Source organism: Bos javanicus, chromosome X (assembly GCF_032452875.1).
Source record: "Bos javanicus breed banteng chromosome X, ARS-OSU_banteng_1.0, whole genome shotgun sequence".
Classification (NCBI taxonomy): Eukaryota; Metazoa; Chordata; class Mammalia; order Artiodactyla; family Bovidae; genus Bos; species Bos javanicus.
In genome coordinates this window covers 63,358,075-63,380,297 of record NC_083897.1, presented here as the reverse complement: position 1 = coordinate 63,380,297, position 22,223 = coordinate 63,358,075, and the positions used below count along the sequence as shown (strand labels likewise).

Genomic DNA, 22,223 nt, shown 5'->3' with positions numbered 1-22,223 from the left:
GATTCTTAAATCACTGTATCATGATATACCTTCAGGAGAGTACAAATATGGGTATACTATGAAATCTCCCAAACAAGAAAGAAAAAGCAAGAGAACACAAATTTTTTAATAGCTTTGAAAACAATATTAAACTAGAATAAATAATAGTAAGGAAACTAAGGGCTTTAGATAATCAAATAAAAGACATAGGTAGTAAGCAGAATGACCCACACATAAGAGGTTCTTCGTTTGAGGCTTTACTATACAGTGACAGTTCAGTTACATGGTCCTTCAATTTTCCTTTGATAGGCTCTTCATAAATTAGATTAAATTTCATTTAACCAGAATAGGAAAGTGAAGTATGGGTTTTTAGTACTCAGAAAGTACCAAGTCAAATATAGGAACTTTTTTAATGATATGTGTTCATGGGGAAAATGCAGATGGATATATCTGCTAACATCTCCTAAGGTGATTTTTGAAGATCTGCTTAAAAAAACAACTCTGTAGGCTGCCCTTGACATTTGTTAATTCACTTTCACTATTGCCCCAACTCATGAAATATCATTAGACTGCATGACTTGAAGCCAGGCTCTGGGTTTCTCTGCCCAACCCTTTGACTTGCCATGTGACCAAGGGTAAATGAATTAGCTGGTCTGAGCTTCAGTTACCCTTCTGGGAAGCAAGGATATTAATATTTCACAGAGGTGTTTAGGCATGCTTCATATTGGGCACATGCTTTGAGGTCATTGGATGAAAGGTGTCTGCATGATGGCCGAGCAGGCTTATTATAGGGTCCTGAGCAGGTGTTCACTTTTAATGAGCTTTTTCTCTTTCATAACATCCAGAGCCCTTTGGTGCCTCAATTGCCATACTGACTATAATTGATTGTCCCAACATTTGTATTATTGGTCCTCTTTTATAAAAAAAATTACAACACTGTCATTTATATGATAAGTTGATGTTCTAATCAGAGGACTCCAGCATCCGCCGGGGTGGTGAAAAATAGCTTCAAAAAGAGACATTAGTTGGAATGTGCCATGGAGATCATTGAGTTCTTCAAAGTTCTTACAAAAAATTAAAAAGAGTAAAGAAAATTTCTGCATGTATCTCTGTGTGTGGATGTGTGTGTGTGTGTTTTAAGGGAGAAAGTTTTGAGTAATATTTGCTTGTGACACATACTGATGATAGCCAGTAACTGAAACCCAGCCATTGTAGTGTTTTATACACAGCTGGTTTTTATTAATGATGGAATATTTATGCTTGCTGCACAATTCGTGGCTCATTTCCATGTGTATGTCAGAACTTAAATACCCCCCAAAGCAACATTAAGATAACATTAAATATAAATGTGGCCAAGTTAGAAAGGGTGGATTGGGGGAGTCCTCTTTATCCTTATTGATGTTGCTTCAGATCACAATAACTGCCTCCCAACCTTAGGCATTGATGCTGATCTTTATTTTTTCCCTTTATATATCCTGTAGCATGCTTCAAATTTTGATCCTTTTGATATGGACAAATGACTGCTCCCCCCCATAATGCAGATGAAACTGATGTATGTGTTTTTTAAGAGCATATTTTCCCTGCACATGCTTCTCATTATCCGAGAGGCCTGGACTCAATCAGTAAAGGAGCAGAGAAACCACATAATTGAAAGGAGAATGACGGTGGTGCATACTTGGAATATTTGTGGGAAGGAGATTGCTGACATCAGAAAATGTAGTGGCCTGAGTGTTAACAGCATTGAAGAGAAATAAGCTTTCTGTGTTTCTGTGCATTGAGAATTATTTTTAAGGAGATAAAAATATGGGCCAGGTTTGACATCCTTTTATGAAGTTGCCCTGGAAACTTTGATGAAGGTTGTTATAGAATGGTTCAATTAAAACCTTCCCCATTAGGAAGCTAATTAGTACATCACTTACTCATTTCGGTTGTTTTCAAGGGGCATGGATTTGCATTGAATTAATGACATTCTTTTCCATGTGATAGCAAAGTAAGATAAAAATCACAGATGGGGAAAATTATTTAGATTGCCTATTTTGAAGAAATTGAATTTCCTCTTTATTACATTTAGGTTTTCAGTTCAGATTTTTCTTTCACTCTGTTTATATACAGTGATCACATTTTAGTTTAGTAGCCAGTTTTACTTTGTGGATCATGGGCTGTAAACCAAAGCTTATTAGTTTGAGTTTCCCATATGAATTGGAGAAATACGACAAATGACAATAAACCATTTTATTAAGGTAACATTTGTGTTCTTTTCTCCTACAATTAGTTTCTCTGCCGTGTGTGTGTGTGTGTGTGTGTGTGTGTGTGTGTGTGTGTTTGGTGGAGGCAAACTGCTTTCTTAGGAAAAAAAAAATGTTGGAGCTAAGAAAATTTGATGACCGCCCCCCTTACTCCCTAGAACATTTTGTCTGCCTCAGGCTCTCAGCTTGGCTTCCATTAGGACACTGTGATGATTTTTCCGACCTAGTACTTTTTGTGAGTATGCTAACTGGTTCTCCCATGGCAGCCTGAAGTAGAGCGGTTATGATGGGAATTGGAGCGCAGAATTTCTAGTATGTTCTTTCTACTGTACTCCATCTTATTTAGGGAAATGAATCCTTGCTTCTGAGGGTTGAAGGCCATTTGCAATAGAATAAGTGTCCTGTAGTTAAATAAATATGTAATATGGATCTGCTGTGGTCCTCCTTTCCTTCGTAACTAGTAGGATACAGTCATTCTGTACATATATTCCCTGATGCTGTATGCCTGTGACCTGTGCCTGCACCAGTTTCGGAGAGTAAGTGGGGACATTGGCTGGGTTATCTGATTCGTAGTTTAATTGATTCCACCTTAGCCCTTCCTGAGAAATCAGGGTCTAGATTTTGTTTTTCAGTAGCAACTCGGTGAAGACAGGTTCCTGGGGCTTGTAAATCAGAGGGAGAAGCGGCTGCCTTTGGGGAGTGACTCAGGCCCTTTGGTATGAAGATACGAAATGCTGGCTTCTGTCCATGCACCTGCTGGATGCCACACGTGTAGTCAGCACCTGAGCCCCACTCAGAAAAAACAGACTGAAGGCAAATGGAGCTCCCTTCAAAAGGGGTTCAACAGAACGGAGAGCTCCTGATTATGTTAGCAGAGCACCACTGTGAATGATTGCATTGAGCCATTGCAGTGTTGGTATGGGGAAACGTCTTAGATATTTTCTTATAGGTGCAGTGCACTGGCTTGCTCAAGAGACTGTTGAAGTCCCAGAGGAATTTGCTTTCCTGATGAATTTTTCCTGGGAACTGTTGTCTTAATCAGAGAGTCAGTTCTGTAGAAGTTTGTGTCTAGTCACACAGCACGGGGCAGGAAGTCACAAGACCTGGGTTCTGATCCTGGCCCCACGAGTAAGTCAGAGTGGAACCTTGGTCAAATTAATTATCAAAAATTATCTGTCCTGGACTTAAGCTTCTCCTGTTAATAAAATGGAATTAATTACATCAGGCTTTATTTCCTCACAGAGCTGCGGAGAAGGACGAAGAAAATAACAGAAGTGAAAGCTTCTGTCTCCTTAGAAGAAAGGCTGAGAAACTTAAGGTAAGAGTATTATTGTTATTGCTATTCTGTGTCTTTCATTCATTTTCTTCTCTTTCTGTTGCCTCTAGCAGAGTGTTTGGAAAGTTATTTACTCAATAGGCAGTTATTAAGCACCTAATGTTTTAGGTGTTGGGATGGGAAGTATACAGAGGAAATCATGCACTCAGCCCATGCCCTCTAAGATCACAATTTCCATTTCTGGCTTAGCCTATCATAATGATTTCTATTGGGGCTTCCCTGATGGCTCAGGTGATAAAGAATCTGCAGTGCAGGTGACCCGGGTTCCATCTCTGGGTTGGGAAGATCCGTGGAGTAGGGAATGGCTACCCACTCTAGTATTCTTGGCTGGAGAATTCCATGGACAGAGGAGCCTGGTGGGATACAGTCCATGGGGTCGCAAAGAGTCAGACATGACTGAGGGTAACATTTTCACTTCACTTCAACCTGGATACTTAGAAACATAAAAGAATAAAAATGAACTTTCTTCTCTCTGCATTGCAAGTGGGGACTTCTGACCCTGGAGCAGTGTACTACAAGGTCTCGATTAAAGGTATGTGGGGGAAAAGCCATTCAGTACATAAGGGAATTTCTCTCTCACTCCCACATTTGCAAAGCACCTGACTCTTTAATGATCACTTTTTTGAGGAGTCTATCGTTAGCTTCATCCTTGTTCTGTTCTGCTTCTATTCTGTATGATCCAGCCCACTCTCTGACCTTAGATTTTACCATATGCTAATGACTCTGAAAGATATATCTCAACCTATCTTTGACTCCTCCCTTTTCAACTTCCCCAACATTGGTTATCAGATTCCACCTCTCCTACTCAGCTCATGGGATTTTTCCCTGTAGGAAGTTTTGCTCAGGTGGCCCAGAGTTTTTATTTTTGCAGCATCCTCTGCATTGCCTGAGCTATTTGCTCATATCTCTGGTTTCCCGTTGAATTGTGCCCCCTCTGCTTGTCTGGGAACTCCTTGAGGACTAGACTCTGTATTACTTTCTTTTTTTTTTTTTTTTAATCCATTCTAGGGCCTGTTCTGGAGGAGGCAATGGCAACTCACTCCAGTACTCTTGCCTGGGAAATCCCATGGACGGAGGAGCCTTGTAGGCTGCAGTCCGTGGAGTCACAAAGAGTCGGACACAACTGAGCAACTTCACTTACACTTTTCACTTTCATGTACTGGAGAAGGAAATGGCAACCCACTCCATTATTCTTGCCTGGAGAATCCCAGGGACGGGAGCCTGGTGGGCTGCCTTCTATGGGGTTGCACAGAGTCGGAAACGACTGACGTGACTTAGCAGCAGCAGGGCCTATTCAGTGCCTGGCTATAGTAAAGTGAAAGAAAGTGAAGTTGCTCAGTCGTGTCCCACTCTTTGCGACTCCATGGACTATACAGTCCATGGAATTCCCCAGGCCGTAATACTGGAGTGGGTAACTCTTCCCTTCTCCAAGGGATCTTCCCAACCCAGGGATCAAACCCAGGTCTCCCGCATTGCAGGTAGATTCTTTACCAGCTGAGCCAGGAGGGAAACTGGCTACAGTAAGTGCTTAATAAATGTTTGTGGAAAATATGGTGCGATAAGTATTGTAATAGAGATGTGTCCAAAGTCCAGTGGGGAGACTGAGAAGAGAGAATTAATTTTCCACATTTAGCAGAATTGGGGGGCAAGGGGAAGATGGAGATGGATTGGGAAAATTCTTCAAGGAGAAGATGGAAAGAGCAACTGCCATCTTCTGAAAGCTCTGACTGAGCAGCCCAGAAAGAAATGCTTGTTGTGTCTGCTTTTGCTAAGCCAGGGGCATCTCTGCCCTGCTGCCTCCTCTGTCTTAAGACTGGATGACTTTTATGGTTGAATCTGCAAATAAACCTCTGTCTATAACACATTGACCATGTAAGACAGGTGCCACTTAGTCATATAATATTAAACAAGACTGACCTTAAATGTGCCTCTTTAACTGTGGTTGAAAATAGAGGTACACACAGGCTCATTGGTCATGTGCACTTATTTCTATATAGCAAAATAGCCTTTAAAATATATTGAAGATTGGTTCTGAAAATTACCAGATTTATTTCTCAGAATGTACCATGTTGGGTCACTGGAACTGAATGTTTTTGAGCTGTCAGATCTTTCCAAGGGCAAAAATGAAACATGATATAAGCCATTACAGGCCATGAACCTGTTCTCACCCACCTGATGCTTTTACTAATTAGCTTCTTGGCTGAGTGGCAATTTGGGGCAAGTGCGTACAAGCTGGATTCACAGGGGAACCTACATTCCACTCTGCCATTTCACAAGCCACTAGGATACTACACTGGCTTCTTTCCCTCCCAGGAGTCCTGCTCTGCCCTGGTGGAAAAATGGGAGCAGAAGAACTTTTCATTAAATAAAGGAGAGATTTCATGGGGCTTTGGTGTTTTGTTAGTTTTATTTATTTTTTTTAGTGAGTTGTCTGAAAACATTCATGTTCCTTGACCCATTAATTTTACTTCTGGGACTCTATTATTAGGGAACAATCCAAAATATTGAAAAAAGGCTAAATCACAAAGATGATCTTGTCACATTATTTAGATTAGCAGAAAGTGAAAAAGCAATTTAAATCTTTTAATAATTGGAGAATAGATTAGGGAATCTTGATGCATTCATTTAATGGACATTGAATTGTTTGTTAAGAAGTCTACGTCACAACATAGAAAAAGTGCTTATGATTAAGTGAAATGGAGGAGCCAAAATGATATGTATGTTAATATTTCATTGCTTTGTGAAAAATACAAAACCACATAGAAATAAACTACAGATAATATTTTATAATGCTAACAATGCTTGGGCTGAGGTGTTGGGATTATGAGTGGTTTTTTTTTTTCTCTTTGTTATCAGTATTTGCATATTGTACTTATATTATTATACTTGTAAAATAAAAATGGGTAGTATGCCACTGAAAACAGAAGATTGGTAAAGCTGGCAAGTTTCAGGTATATTCTTAACCTTTTCTCAGTTTATGCTCAATCTGATTCCATGGACTGCTTATACTTTTTCTGAGGCAAGAAGAAATGGGATGTGATGGTGTGATCTATTCCTCCCTTGAAATGAGTGTTTGTGGAGGGGAGTGGAGGATGGTAGCATCAGGATTCTCCTTGTTAGTGTTTCACTGCTCATGTACTCTTTAGGGTTAATCACCTTTGTTGACTATTACCTTATTCAAGTTGATTGTTTTAGAATCCAGAAGAGTAAAACTGCTACCAAATTGACCATGCCTTGAGTTACCATTTGAGAAACAGATAACTGACACTGATCCTAAGATTTGGAAATGCCAAGGACCTGCTGTGATTCTTAAAATAATTTTCCAACCTAATCTAGATAGAAGTAGAGATAGGAGCAAAGAGGTGGGACCAACTCATAACCTGTTCTTAAACTAGTGCTAGACTTGAACCATAGTAAGTGCCAAGTTGGTATGATGTTGACAAGATCTGGAACAGAGGCCTGGAAATATTGATCAGTGGAGGTTCCTATTACTCTCCAACCTACCTGCATATCATGGCCTAAAGAGGAGAGGTTTTGCCGGGTCCTTTTGCCATACCTCTGGCTAAACATATCCCTCTTATGTCTTTGAATTTTCCCTCCTCCCATTAACATTTTACTTCCAGTGGAATTGGAAAATTGATGGTAGCATTAAGCCAGATTTATAATCTCTTAAAATCAGAGTCAGTTCAATTTAATGAATATTTATTAAGCATCTTCAATGTACAAGCTAATATACTACATAATATATTGTAGTGCGAATGTGCATGCTAAGTCGCTTCAGTCATGTCCAACTCTTTGTGACCCTATGGACTATAGCCCGCCAGGCTCCTCTGTCCAAGGGATTCTCCGGGCAAGAATCCTGGAGTGGGTTGCCATTTCCTTCTCCAGGGGATCTTCCTGACCCAGGGATCAAACCTCTCTTATGTCTCCTACATTGGCAGGCGGGTTCTTTACCACTAGTGCCGCCTGGGAAGCCCATATATTGTAGTGGAAGTGCTGTTACCCTAGGAATAATAAAACCTGCATTCTGGCCCTGGCTCTGATCACTTTTAAGCTCTGACATCTTCATCTTTAGAAAGAGAGGGTTAGACTACCAGATGGTCTTCCAAGAGTCTTTCTAGTTCTGGCCTTCACTTATTTAAGGATGGGGGCATAGAAGATTTGAGTTGCAAATAAAAGGTTTAAAAAAAAAAAACTTTCTTCATAAACTAACTGTACTATGCTAGAAAAAGACCACTTTGAAATAGTAATAGTAATAGCTAACTTTTATTGAACCTTTACAATGTACTGGGCTCTGAGCTTAGCACTTTACATAGACTACTTCCCTTAATCTTTATAACAACCATATGAGGTATGAACACCGTTAGCCCTATTTTGCAGATGATGAAATTGAGACTTGGGGAGACTGAGAGACATGGGTGAGGTCAGTTAGTAAACCATAGATCCAGGATTTGGATTTGGGCAGTGTGATTCTGGACCCAGGCTCGTAATCATGATATTTATACTGCCTGCCCATTACCCACTGAAAGTTTTAGGGATAACCTGCAAAGGGACCATTGTTTCTTACCTCCCAAAGGAAGCAAATTAGTAGCTTGCATTTCAAGACTCTTGGGAAAGGCGTTCTCTAGGATACTTCAGGCCACAATATGGACCAACGTGAGAGGACATGAGAGAATTCAATGGCCTGTTTGGCATCTTTATGTGGGAAGTTGTGTGTCTGTGCGTGTGTTATGCACAAATACATGCACACAGATATAGGGAAAACTTTGAACTGGCTTCCTTCCATTTAGCTGGAAGTAAAATGGTATGAAACAAGTTGACCAAGATTTAGCAGAGAAACAGGTTCCCTAGACTCAGATTCTTCATCCTGGTTGGTAGAGTGAGGGGTGAGGGCAGAGTCGGAGGAGGAGGTAGAAGGGATAGAAAGAAGATCTTATAGGCAGATTTCAAAATTTACGTGAAGGGTTGGAATTTGGTGTGTCCTGGCCACGTTGATTCTCTGGGACTTAGCTTGGGAAACACCTTGGTTGTTTCATTTTGGCTCACCCTCTCAGGTACACTGGGAGTGGCCGATGACTGCAAATGCAGTGAGAACTTAGCTTGGCCTTGCTGCCCTGTTGTTGTCACAAAAGAGTTGAATATATAGATTCAAATTGCATTTTTAAAGAGAGAACCACGGAAATCCTTTCCTCCCCTATCAAATATCCTCAGGGACAGTCTGTTTGTACAGGAGAAACAAGGTTATTTTATTGATTGAAGATGATGTCAGACCCCTGGAAGTGGCATGATTAAAGCTGTGGCCAGATAAAAGTTTGCAGAGTTCACACTATTTTAGTTCTTGTGCATGAGACAAGACTTGCATTTTATTTTTCTCTAATAAAAAAATGGAGTAGTGTTTTCCTTCTTATGTGACTCTGAACATGTAGATGAACATAAGTATTGTAGGAGAAAAAAAAAATCAGTAAACTGGAAAGGAATCAGTAAAGCTTTTTTCTTAGACTGATTTCTTTTCCTCTTTTAAACAGAAACAAAAAGGCCAGGGGGCGGTGTCCTGGGAAGGGACAGTCGGTCTGGTTGACACAAAGTGATTTGGGTTTTGAAAAGGATATGGAGGAGAGGGGACAAAATTAAAGGAAGAGAGCAAGATGTTGGATAAGTTTTCTTGGTGAGGAACTGGGTATTAGGAGCAAGCCAGTCAAAATCAGCATGAAGAATCTAAGTAGTCCTGGAAAAGAGTCATGGTGGTTTCTCACCAGGGGCTCAAGTTTAAAACCCTGTTTTCTGTGTGTTTCATTTAAAAAAAAAAGACAACCATTTTGTTCAAAATTGGGCAATAGAAACACAGCAGTTATTTACCATAGCTCTGTTAGCAGCCCAGCTTTGATTCCAATTAGAAGTTGTTCCTCTGCTTTTGAAATTAGGGGAGACAGCCTAAAACAATTATCTTGCATACTGGAGATGATTTTGCTTTTTGATTGTCATTATATATTGGACCGAGACAAGATGGAAAGACAAATATCCGTGTTTGTTCACTCTGTATCTGTTCACTTTATTTTTGGCAACATTGCAAGGAAATAATGTTAAATTAATCACCGTGCAGTTTTGTAGATTTTTTTTCTAACTTGGATGTTTTGGACATGCTCCCAAAGCACGGGGACGCGGGTGTGCTTCCTTTGCATTGCTTTGCTCCTCAAATGGCGTCCCTGGTGCAGATTAAAGGCTTTCCTTTAAGTGATATGAGTGAGTCATGGCTAGTCCAGGGCAGAAAATAGGAATGTAGATCATGTGCCTCTCACCTCAACCCCTCAGTTTCATAACCATTTTGGTTGGAACTGCAGGGCTTTTTGCTGAGGGTCAAAGGAGTCATTCAAAGTGAGGACTATCTCAAATCCATATCTAGTGGGCATTTGCATCTAGTCTCTATAATGTGAGTCTAGTAGTTTCCTTGCGTGGAGATACTGGGGCAGTGGAAGCACTGAGAAAGCAAGTGGAGCCATCTTCTCAGAGAAGAGTTGCTGCTGTGTGGAGAAGGGCCATCACTTTTGCTACTGTAGTAAGAATGGATGGATTGTTGATCAGATTGTAAGCTCTGTGAGGGCAGGAACTATATATTGTGTGTCATTTCTATCCCTCATTGTGTCTAGCGTGAGGCTGGCAAATATCTGGAATAGCCAGGATGCAATAAATACTTAATGGCTTGGTTGACAAGAAGTTGGGATTTTCTTCTGGCCCTCTGAGGCTGTAGCCGTTAATCAGGAGCTTCACCAAGCGTTCTTTTTTTTTTTTTTTTTACTAAAATCTACCTTCTGATGACTGCTTTCCCTTCTGGGATGTGGGCCAGTGAGCCTCACTCACTTACCCTGCTATTGATAGCAGTTTAAAGGTCGCACTCTCAAGGTGATGGTAGTTACAGCTTTTGTCATCACCTACCATTCCAACTCTGTGGTAGCTCAGCTGGTAAAGAATCTGCCTGCAATACAGGAGACCTGGGTTGGGAAGATCCCCTGGAGAAGGAAATGGCAACCCACTCCAGTATTCTTGCCTGGAAAATCTTATGGATAGAGAAGCTTGATGGGCTACAGTCCATGGTGTCGCAAGAGTCAGACATGACTTAAACTACCATTCCAACTCAGAATGGGAGCAACAGCTCCTGAGGGCTGTGAGGCTATGACAGAGCCATCTTGCACATTTCTATCTCCAGGAGACTGGCTGGCCTCCTGAATACAGCCACCAGAGTGAGATTGCCTTTTGGCCTTGTGGAAACGGACTCTGCCATTCACATAAAAGGAAAAAAAAAAAAAAAAACCCAAAACGGGAGGAGAAGTCATCCCCTTGGAAGAACTGGTTTGGTTAACTGTTGGCCATTGGTGGCAAAATAGAAACGACATTTTTGTTTCTCCCCCTCCCCCTCCTGACCATTTCAGAGTGACCAGTGGTTGGACTCTTGGCGACGCTTACCCTGAACCTGAGTGTTAGGGCAGAGGGAATCTACTGTTGCGGTTTCTGGAGCTGCTCATAAGCAAGAATTCCCTATCCTGAGCAAGGCTTTAAGCCTAAAAGAAAGCAGAAATAGGTATGGACCATCACTGTGCATGGGTGCCGGTGTGTGTGTGTGAACCTGTGTGTGTCCGGGGTCGGGTGGCTGTGGGGTGGGAGAGGGTGGTGTGCTCTTTAGAGTCTGGGGCAGCTCACTGTCTGGATCTCCCTGCCTTGCAGGAGGGGTTTCTGAGTGGTGTTGTTTTAACCATATACACTCCCATTTCTATTTTTCTTTTGACAGAGAAGTAATTTGGTAATCATCTTTCCAGTTTAAGGCACCAAGAGAGATTTGTTATACTTGTCAGCCTAATAGAAAATCTCAGTCTGACAGTTGAAATACAGGAATCCCCGAGGGTCATTGGCAGGGAGGGAAAGGGGACTTAAGGGCAGGTTTCTCAGCCCCTTGGTATATGCTTCCCCAAGAATCTGATGAATGGGATTTAAAGGGGGCCTCTGGAAGGTTAACTGTGGAGTCAAACTGCTCAATAGAACAATTAGAAACCAGGTAGCAGTAATCAGAAAAGTAGAAAAGGAAGGGTGACGACCTTTCTCCAGCTACCACACACATCTTCTGGGTCAGTCCCTGTAAGACTGAAGGCAAAGGGGATCATGTTTCCAGAGACACTGGAAACTATTTCATATCATAGAAATCAGGACCTGGAAGCCAGGAGTCCAAAGTTCTCCTCTAGGAACCTGAGGCTGATTAGGTTGACCTAACTGTGACTTGGTGTGACATCATGTCCATTCTCCAACACTACTTAAGATCCTTGAGGTGAAAATTTTCACTACTGAAGCTTAGTATCAAATTGCAGGACTTAACATGACAGACAGATTCTGTCCAAAGATTTAATGAGTTTCTAATGAATTTGTGGATACTATACTACTATCAGAGGCACACTTCAAATGAAAGAGGGCTTCCCCTTTAAACTCCTCGTACCCAACAACAACAACAAATGCTCAATGACTATTCCTGGATGGCTGAAAGAGAAACTTTGTCAATAACAGTTATCCCAAGCTCTTCTCTTATTAAGCCAAGGAGCATCCAAAATGGACAATACAAAAAGGATTAAAAAAAAAAAAAAGATATGTTTCAGAGTTTTATGAGATCAGAGAAAAAGATTTGCATCAAGCAGAGATCATTTCTATCTGGTACAACCAAGCTCTCTCATCACTTTTTATTTATCTTAGTTATCATTTGACATTTTGTAGCTCCCCCCACATGCTGAACTGTTTTACAGATCCTGCCTATGGGGTAATTTCCTGCCCCCACTGCCACAACCTTAAGAGTTGAATTTTTCATTTCGATAGAATACAGAGAGATGAACTTGATAAGTGCCTAGGAAAATTGCACTCTCTGACAACCTCACTTGACTGCTTCAGGTTTCCCCAGTCCTTTTAGGAGTTAAGAGTGAATACTTAACCCAGGCTAAAAGTAAAAGAGAAAACGGAGGGCTCGTATGCCTCCAAGTTCCTCCTCATGTCAATGCTAGAGCCAGAAGTGGTCAACAATTAACTGATTAAGTCTAGATTCAGTTCTCTACTTGATCTCTGCAGAGAAATCCTCACCCCGCCCCAAATACTCATTTTCTCCCCCTTTAGAGGACTGATTTATCCATCAACTGGGTGTTAAGCTTCCTGTTTCCCCTTCCCAGGTCAAGGGCAGCCCAGGTGCCCAATTTCTCTCTCTCTTCACAAGGCACCACCAGCAATAGAGATGAGAAATTCTGATGAACAGCCAAGTGGAGGAACCACGGTGTTGCAGCGTCTGCTACAAGAGCAGCTTCGCTATGGCAATCCCAATGAGAATCGCAACCTGCTTGCCATACACCAGCAAGCCACAGGGAACGGCCCTCCTTTCCCCAGTGGCAGTGGGAACCCAGGCCCTCAGAATGATGTGTTGAGTCCTCAAGACCACCACCAACAGCTTGTGGCTCATGCTGCCCGACAGGAACCTCAGGGGCAGGAAATCCAGTCAGAAAACATCATCATGGAGAAACAGCTGTCTCCTCGGATGCAGAATAATGAAGAACTCCCGACCTATGAGGAAGCCAAGGTCCAGTCCCAGTATTTTCGGGGCCAACAGCATGCCAGTGTCGGAGCTGCCTTCTATGTCACTGGCGTGACCAACCAGAAGATGAGGACTGAGGGACGCCCATCAGTTCAGCGGCTCAATCCTGGAAAGATGCACCAGGATGAAGGACTCAGAGATCTTAAGCAAGGACATGTTCGCTCCCTGAGTGAACGACTCATGCAGATGTCACTGGCTACCAGCGGAGTTAAGGCCCATCCACCTGTTACCAGCGCTCCTCTCTCCCCACCACAACCCAATGACCTGTACAAGAATCCCACAAGTTCCAGTGATTTCTACAAGGCCCAAGGGCCACCTCCCAGCCAGCATAGCCTGAAGGGCATGGAACATCGAGGCCCCCCACCAGAGTATCCCTTCAAGGGCATGCCACCCCAATCCATAGTGTGCAAGCCCCAAGAGCCAGGGCACTACTATAGTGAGCATCGTCTGAACCAGCCAGGGAGAACAGAGGGGCAACTGATGAGGTATCAGCATCCCCCTGAGTATGGAGCAGCCAGGTAAGACAGTTCCCTTTCTGTCATTCCCTGACCTCATCCCCAACCAGCTTCTGCTGTGTGTCGGGAACCTTAAGGGAAGTAATGGGCAGGCATTTGGTGTAACAAACTCTGCAATGCATGGCTGGCCCTCGGCTTAGTAAATGTCCTGCCAACCTGAACTTGTACCCTTCTTCAGACATCATTAGTCCTGTAATTAACATATCCTTGACTTTATAGGTTGAGCATGGCCTCAACTGCCTAGTGGCTGAACGGGAGCACAAGTCTTGATTTCAGTAGCATTTCACTGTCCAGTCTCCTGGGAGATTGAAGGAAGAGTCAGTGTTCCTTTTCTTGTGTGTTATTAAGCCTTCCTTTGAGGGCAAGTAAATTATCTTGCACTTGAGTCTGGAATATCCTATCACTTTCATTTATTCTCTTCCAAAAAATTCTTTTCACTAATTTCTGCAAACAAATCTTTCTGCAGAATTACCATGATTCGCTCAGACACTAAACAAACATCTGGATATTATTGTTGGGAGAACTCTATATGTGCAGGTTCAGCATGTGACTAGCCTTGTACTTGCTTGCAGTTCACGAAGTCTGGGCTGCTTAATCTTTCTTATGTAGTGAGTTTAGTAGTTGCCCGTGACGTTTTTAAACATCTAAGTTAAATTCACCTCATATTGTATAGAAGTTTTGGTCAAATGCTAAAATGCAGAAGAAAAAAATATTCCCATGGCTTCTGTACAACTTGCCATTAGTTTAGGAGGACTGTTTTGAATATTCATTAATCCCTAAATATAGTTCTGAATTATTCAGAGGCCTGTTGACTTATTGCTGTATCAACTAGACCTTATGATTCCTTGATTCTGTTCATTGTTCCTATTGGGGCCATGTCTCCAGTCAGGAGTATTTCAGCGTATGGGACAGAGGGAAGGTTTCAGGGTTGGACAAAAACGATGAAAGTTATATGTGGTATTCCTGCCTGATTACCATGGGTAATTATGGGTGGCTTTTTTCCATAGGCAGCCCCCAGACCAGGCCTATGATCTCTTTGATGTCTAACTTTTTGTCTCCTGTCCCCTCTTACTCATTTGGGAAAGAGTCTCTTGGCTTGAAGTATAGTGGGTGACTCAGGAGAGAAAGAAGGCAGTCAAGGGGTGGAGTAGGGTGAAGGCAGGAGAATGCACCTGGAATTTCCTGGTATTTTACTTTTTTCACCTTCAGGTCCTGTTTTTTAGCCAGAGGCAATTCACTTTGGGCTCCACTCCTAACTTTGCTAGTTTAGGATTTTTTTTTTCCTTAACTCAGGTTGATTTCCTAACCCTTTTCAACCTCTGCTGTGCAGCTTTCAAAGGGCAGGAGCCTAACTTCTGATAAGTGGCTTGGAACAGGAAATGGGGTAAGGGACAGGGCCCTTCCGGTTTAAATGAGCAAGAATCCGATTCCCATCTGCCCAGTAAAAGACCCGGGGAGGGGTTGGTCCATTGGACTGCTTAGCTTAGTGCAGACCCATGCAAGCCAGCAACATGTCAGTGAAGCTGGGGGGGTTTGTTTTTCTCTTCTCATCAGCATGGAAGAGTCTGGGGGGACTCCCTCCTGTATGTGGATGGGATGTGTGTGTATTGCCTTGTGGGAGGGGAATGTGTTGGCTGGGGTGTGGAGCAGAATCCAAGCCCCGCTTAGCACATGGCCCGCCTTCCCAGGAAAGCTATTTTCAGAACTCATTCAGGAGTATTGTTTGCGATCTGAAATGACTCCCACAGTGTTTGAAGCTAGATGGAAAAGCCCTTTGATCTGCCTAAATAAATACTAAGGAGCCCAAAGAGGTTTTTTGTTTTGTTTTTTTTTTTTTTTCTTTCCATACTGATTAAACCACCAGAGAAACTTAGTTGCATATATTTAACCATAAGAGATTTGAATTTTCTCCTCCCTCCTATGTTATCTATGGGTCTCTTGCTCTGCTTCCCAAAGCAGTAGAGCCCACACTGATTATCGTCTCTTGAGCAGTATTTTAACACACAGGTTTGTGGAAATAGCTTTGTTTTTTTTCTCTATGGGAGAGAAATGATGTTTTTTTTTCCCCCCTCTATGGGAGAGAAATAGGGTGTTTGATATGCTCAATGAATGTGCCTGCATGCTCAGTTGTGTCGAGCTCTTTGCAGTCCCATGGACTGTAGCCCGCCAGGCTCCTCTGTCCATGGAATTCTCCAGCCAAGAATACTGGGGGGTTGTCATTTCCTTCTCCAGAGGATCTCCCTTACCCAGGAATCGAACCTGTACCTCCTGCATTGCAGGCAGATTCCTTACCACTGAGCTACCTGGAAAGCCCATGCTCAATGAAAAGTCAAGCCTAAAACAATCCTAATCAGAAGATGCTCTTTGTGAGTTTTGGGTCTGCAGCAGACAAACTGGCAATAAAATTTTTGCAGAGCCTGGGGTGAGGGTGTGGCACATGTTGATGAATGCCTGCCAAAGGGAGGACCTTGAATGGCTTTCCATAAGTGTACCATTTTAGGTGGAGGCACGTTTTTCCTCCTTTATTTCTTTTAAACCAACTAGCTAGACAGTTTGTGAGTACCTTTCCAAGTAACTGCTGCTAGTACCAAACAATTAGAAGACAAAATACTTAGTTCTTAATCCACAAATTACAGATCAAGATTCAGAGCAAGCTCTTTGAGCAAATTGTTGTCCAAAAAAACCTTTGTTGACCTTCAGAAGTGAAGTGAAGACGTTCAGTTGTGTCCAACTCTTTGTGACCCCATGGACTGTAGCCCACCAGGCTCCTCCATCCATGGGATTTTTCCAGGCAAGAGTACTGGAGTGGGGTGCCATTTTCTTCTTCAGAGGTGCTGTGAAATGCTAGAGATTTGCTGTTAAGATGAACACAGTGTTATAAACAGTCTTTTTTATTACTTTATTTTCCCTATCCCCTCCTCCCCACTTAAAAAATAAATATCCTGAATGCCCTGAACTCCAGATGGGAAACAAGGCCAAGCCATCTGAAGAATTAAAAGTTTGTTGAATCTTTGTCTAAGTGCTGAGCCTTTTCTGCAGCCGGGGTTTATGCATTTATCAACTGCTTTTAAAAATCAAATCCTTTCTGTTTGTAAAGCAGCCACCTCCTTTCAGTTGTTGATATCGTGCCCAGATCTGAGGTTTCTTGAAATCCTTGTTTAGTGGAATCTAAGGGTGACCTAACTCTGTAGCTCAGAGCAGAGTTGGTTGTGCAAGAGAAACAATCAGGAATTTGCAGCCCTCTCCAGGCTTCAGAGAGTGACCATCACAGAGCCTGGGAAAGGCAGTTTCTGTGGGGAGAATAAATTGGGTTCCAGGCTGTTGGCACCTGATCTGGTGAGAGGGTGTATGGGGGAGCTTGCGTACGTGTAGGCTAGGACTGTCTTGCGTGCATTGGGGGGCTGGGATGGGGGGTTGGGGTGACGTGTCTGGGAAGAGTGGGGGCTCTGGTCAGCGAGGGGGCAGGGCATAAGTTGCAGTGTCAGCTTGATTGCTTTCCATTTGTGTCCTCACAAGCTGTCTCTGGGTGGGGATCTTCCCTGGCTTCAGGGAGATGCTGATTTTGGTCCCTGGCCTCTGTCCCATGTGTCTGTCAGGTCTCCTTTTCCAAGAGAACCGGAGGCCCAGGTTGTCTTAGGAAGGAGAAGGACAAAGGGAGGGAAGGGGCAGGGAGGCAGGTCAGGGCTTCCATGGGATCATGTGATTCTGTTGTTTGCATGCGCCTTGTTGTTCTGGTTAATATGTCAGTGGAAGGAGCTGGGGAGAGTGCCGCTCATCCAGCTGACACCCTTATTACCATTATTACAGTTACTCTATCTTGAGTGTAGGTTTGCTTCCTCTGACATTCCCCCAGCTCTCTCCTACACCCGTTGTTCCTCAGTCCCCTTCTCTCAGGGGGAAATTCACACAAGCATTAGTACTGTCCTGCTTTTTCATGGTGGGCGGATGCTGAGATCCAGATGGAGTTCGTTGGCTGGAGGGCTTTCTCTTCTTTTACAACTGCCCAAACCTTGCTTCGTGTTTGCAAACCTGCCAGGGTCGGACTGCCTCAGTTTTCCCAACAGCACGGTGCATAGAAATCTGCTTCCTTTTCCAGTCTGGGAAATGTGAAAGGCAGCTGCCTCTTCTCCATTTATCTCTGGCAGAGCCCACAGTCGTGGCCATGGTCACTGCCATCCTGGGCTTATCCAACTCTGGAGCCTCCTTCCAGGCACCTTGTGGTCACCCCTTCCATGAGGCCCCTGGGAGGCCATGTTCTGTCCAGGGCATGGGGAGGCCTTTTGGTCTACAGGTGGGAGAGAGGTCAGTGGCTATTCTGTTTGAGAGAGAGGTCTAGGTTGCTGGTAGGACCCAGGGAGCTGAGGGGAGGAAGCCCACTTCACAGCTGGGTGTTCAGTCTTTAAAAGAGAACACCTACCAGGCCTTGGGTTTACACATCCTGGCAATGAGGATGAACGTTAGTATGGTCATTTTCTCCTTAAAATTTGAGGACTGGATTAGAGAACATGAAATTTCAACCCCTCTTTTCTGCCTGAGACATAAGCCCTAACAGACCCCAGGCTGCCATATTTTAACTCAGGTTGGTCAAAAAGTTCATTCAGGCTTTTCTGTAAGATGTTTTGAAAAACTCAAATGAACTTTTTGGTCAACCCAATTTATAATAGCTCTTACTCAAAGTGGAAGGAGAGTACATAGACCATTTAACCTTTGAGGAAACTAAAGATCCACAGTATGAAAAATGGAGACAGACTCCCCCCACATAAGTTTATAAACAGCTCCCATGCTTCTGATTGCATGACTGCTTTGAACTCTCAGACATAAGGGTTATGTAGGGTAGCAACTTTCCAGTTGTCATCATGAAAACCATGTAAATTATTCTGTTCACAAGTAGTAGTTTGCCCACTTTAGTATTCAGTAATTATTTATACTGACAGATATGTGAAATTGGAAGAATGTGGGTATACCAGAGGCACTGATGGGGCTGAGCAACAACCTTCAACTTGAATAGGTTTGAGGGCTCTGGTGAACATCTGGGTTATTGGGTATGTGTGAGCAAGTGTTTGGAATGGTTTTGTAGTGGTAAAAATCCGTCATAGTAAGGATCTCTTATAGCGACAGATAAATGAACAGTAATGATAATTGGAGTATGTGTGGGAGGGAATGTGCTTTAGCATCAGGAATGCCAGTTAAAAGTTAATTGCTCCTGGTGATTTGTCCCAGTTTCACCACAAATTTTATGCAATTTAGTGCAAAGATTAAGTGGATATCCCATAAGTAAAATCACTAACAGGGTCAACCATTCTCATTGGGAGGTAGATATGAGACTGTTTGTAATTCAACACTGAGAAGAGCCCAGTATTTTAGTAATTCATTTGTGACCTCGGAAACAAAATAGGCTCATGCAGATGAAGTAACTTGAGCAAGGTTACACAGCTAGTAAGCAGTAGGAAAGGTCTCCAAACTCTGTTGGGATCCAAATCCTGTGCTCTTAGCCATCTGTCTTCCCTGGATTGAGAAATACCAACTGTAGGACAGGCATCCAGTGGATGTGGGAGTATATTAGGTTAACTGGGTAGGGGCAGGGAGGTGAACATTATTTGTGTGTGTTTGGTGTATACTGACAGATATTCTTCCTGGTTGTGGCAATGGTGGAAATGATCCATTTGCATACACTGTTTCCATTAATGGCTCATAGTCCAGTATTAGGTACCAAAATGGAAAAGTCACATTAAACCATGTGCCAAAGTTCTCTATCTGGAACTTTCTGTAAGTAATAGGTTGGGAATCTGAACATCACTACAAATCAGTGCATTTTATTTAATAGTAGTAGAAAGAACCTGAAAATGGCTCTTAGGTTCTACCCTGGCACTGCTTCTAACTCACTTTGTAATATTTGGCAGAATACTTCCCCTCTCTGGACCTCAGTTTCCCCCTCTGTCCACTGACAGAGTTGGACTAAATGATTTATTTAAGGCCTTTCCAGTCCTTACATTTTGTGATGCAGTACATCACAAATTGTATGATAGTGTTACTTGTAATCCCTTCCAACTCTTGGAATTATTGCTGCTAAAAAGCATCATTCAGTTATTAACAACTGTCATCAACAATAATTATTTGGTGTCTCTAATGTAGTAAGTACCTGTATATCCTCAGGTAGTTTTTTCTGACTATATGAATTATCCAAGAGAGTTGCAGATAACAAGATGAGGGGCAGATTTGATGATGGTTTGCTCTTTCCTTCTGGGCAAGTGGAACAAACTTTCTGTGACCCTTTCTGTGTGCAGGGCCACATACAGTATGCCAGAAAAAGCTTAGTTTAAAATCATGAGGTGACAATTACGTTGTCAAAGACGCATTTGAAATGCTTAGACTTGAGAAACAAGTGTATAAGGATGCATTACTTTGATTTTCACAAAGCAACCTTTGAGATCATCTGATCTGTCCTCCATAGGATCACACCTCTGTGGGTCAGGTATTGAGAGGAGGCCAGGCGTGGAAGGGACTGGAGAGGTCTCAGCAGAGACCTTGTAGTCCAACCCTGCCTGCTCCTCATTTTGCACCTGTTTGGGGGAGCCTGGGAGACTCCACATCTCCCTTTCTTGTGCCTTCAAGTGGGAGCTTAACCTGAGTACACCCTCCATGTTTTCCAGGCCAACACAGGACATCTCATTGCCTTTGTCAGCCCGGAACTCTCAGCCTCACAGCCCTACTTCTTCCCTCACATCTGGGGGTTCCTTGCCCTTGCTGCAGTCTCCACCATCTACTAGATTGTCTCCTGCCCAACACCCCTTGGTCCCCAACCAAGGAGACCACTCGGCTCACCTGCCTAGGCCACAGCAGCATTTCCTTCCTAACCAGGCTCACCAGGGGGATCATTACCGTCTCCCCCAGCCTGGCCTGAGTCAACAGCAGCCACAGCAGCCACAGCCACACCATCACCACCATCACCAGCAGCAGCAGCAGCCAGGAGAAGGCTATTCCGCTATGCCACGAGCTCAGCAGTCGTCTGCTTCATATCAGCCAATGCCAGCCGACCCTTTTGCCATTGTTTCCAGAGCCCAGCAGATGGTTGAGATTCTCTCAGATGAGAACCGGAACTTGCGGCAGGAGTTGGAAGGATGCTATGAGAAGGTGGCGAGACTGCAGAAGGTGAGATCTCCGTATGGGGCTATTTGAGTCTTTTTGAAATCTTATTTGTTTAATATTGATATAAAAGTGTCCACTTGTGCGTCCCTGTATGACTTATGGGCGAGTCTTCAGGATTCTTATATCTGAAGGTTAGATGGAGCAAACTTTAAAAAAACCTTCTGCCTCTCTATCTAGAAGTAACATTTCACAGAAACCGTAGCCCCCAAGAAAGCTTAACTGAGTGTTTGAGAATTACGAAAGGCAGGGAAACTGCTTCAGAAGGTCAAGAACACTGGAGAGGGCTGTGTAGGAGAAGTACCTGCCAGCATAAAGACTTTTCCTTTTGATTATATTTTACCAAATACAAAATACTGAATTTGAATCTTAACTATAAATCCATAGTTCCCAGAAAAATCTCATCATTGAAGTTAGACCCTGACCTGCCTTGTTCTGGAAAGGGCCTAGAGTTTTCCAAGTGGTAGTTTTCATTGTAACTCTTTTTCAATCCCCTTTCCTTTCCCCCCTTCTTGCGTTGGTCCTTCCTTGCAGCTCAAATGAAACATCTGCTCTCCTCTGGTGTGTGTGGGGGGCAGGAGGGGTTTAGCACACCACAGATGGGTGACAGGTGACAGCCCAAGGCTAAGGAAGTAGCAAAAGGAGTGTATGTCCCAAGTTCACATTCTTCCCTGGGCCCCTCCTGAGTCTTTTGCAGCTGGGACTTTAGGTCTTGAATGCCCTAAGCTAGGAACCTTAGCTCTTGGCTTCCTGTGGCTGGTGGTGAATAGGGTTCTGCCTTTGACAGCCTCTTTGCAACTTCTGTCATTGTGGAGCTCCTTTGGTTTGATCTCCCAGACAATGCAGACTGCTCAGGGATGTGAGGATGAAGGTGGAGGAGGGAAGGGAGGTTGCCTGATATTGTTCAGTAACTCTATTCTCAGGAGACACCCAACAGTGGAAATTTCAGGGGCCTGAATTAAGCTGCTGATGCTGCTAAGTCGCTTCAGTCATGTCCGACTCTGTGCGACCCCATAGACGGCAGCCCACCAGGCTCTCCCATCTGGGATTCTCCAGGCAAGAACGCTGGAGTGGGTTGCCATTTCCTTCTCCAATGCATGAAAGTGAAAAGTGAAAGTGAAGTCGCTCAGTCATGTCCGACTCTTAGCGACACCTTGCTGCAACCTAACAGGCTCCTCCATCCATGGGATTTTCCAGGCAAGAGTACTGGAGGGGTGCCATTGCCTATGTAAACACCAGATCTGAGTCCTAAAGGAGAGGAGGGCTTATTATCAGCTAAGTATTTTTACGGAACAAAAAAATGCCTTTACTGCACCTAATGTTCCCAAGTCTGAATGGATGGGGGTTGTTGAGTGAGAAATGTTTCTTCCTGGCTTTGCCCCCAATTTAAAATTTTC

The 22,223-nt window shown here is 43.3% G+C and overlaps 1 protein-coding gene across 4 annotated transcripts in view; it reads left to right on the top strand.

The window, feature by feature from the left end:
- Window positions 1-22,223, top strand: part of AMOT (angiomotin) — a 68,481-nt gene that overhangs the window by 4,946 nt on the left and 41,312 nt on the right. For 2 of the 4 annotated variants that reach the window (XM_061409529.1, XM_061409528.1), the window contains exons 2-3: window positions 3,468-3,543; window positions 20,334-20,832. In XM_061409529.1, the coding sequence (XP_061265513.1) occupies window positions 20,668-20,832 (165 nt within the window). In that variant the 5' untranslated portion in view covers window positions 3,468-3,543; window positions 20,334-20,667. Of the gene's footprint in view, window positions 1-3,467; window positions 3,544-4,045; window positions 4,094-10,985; window positions 11,135-12,752; window positions 13,687-20,333; window positions 20,833-22,223 lie in introns of all 4 variants that reach the window. The other 2 variants (XM_061409526.1, XM_061409525.1) reach the window with 2 other exon arrangements.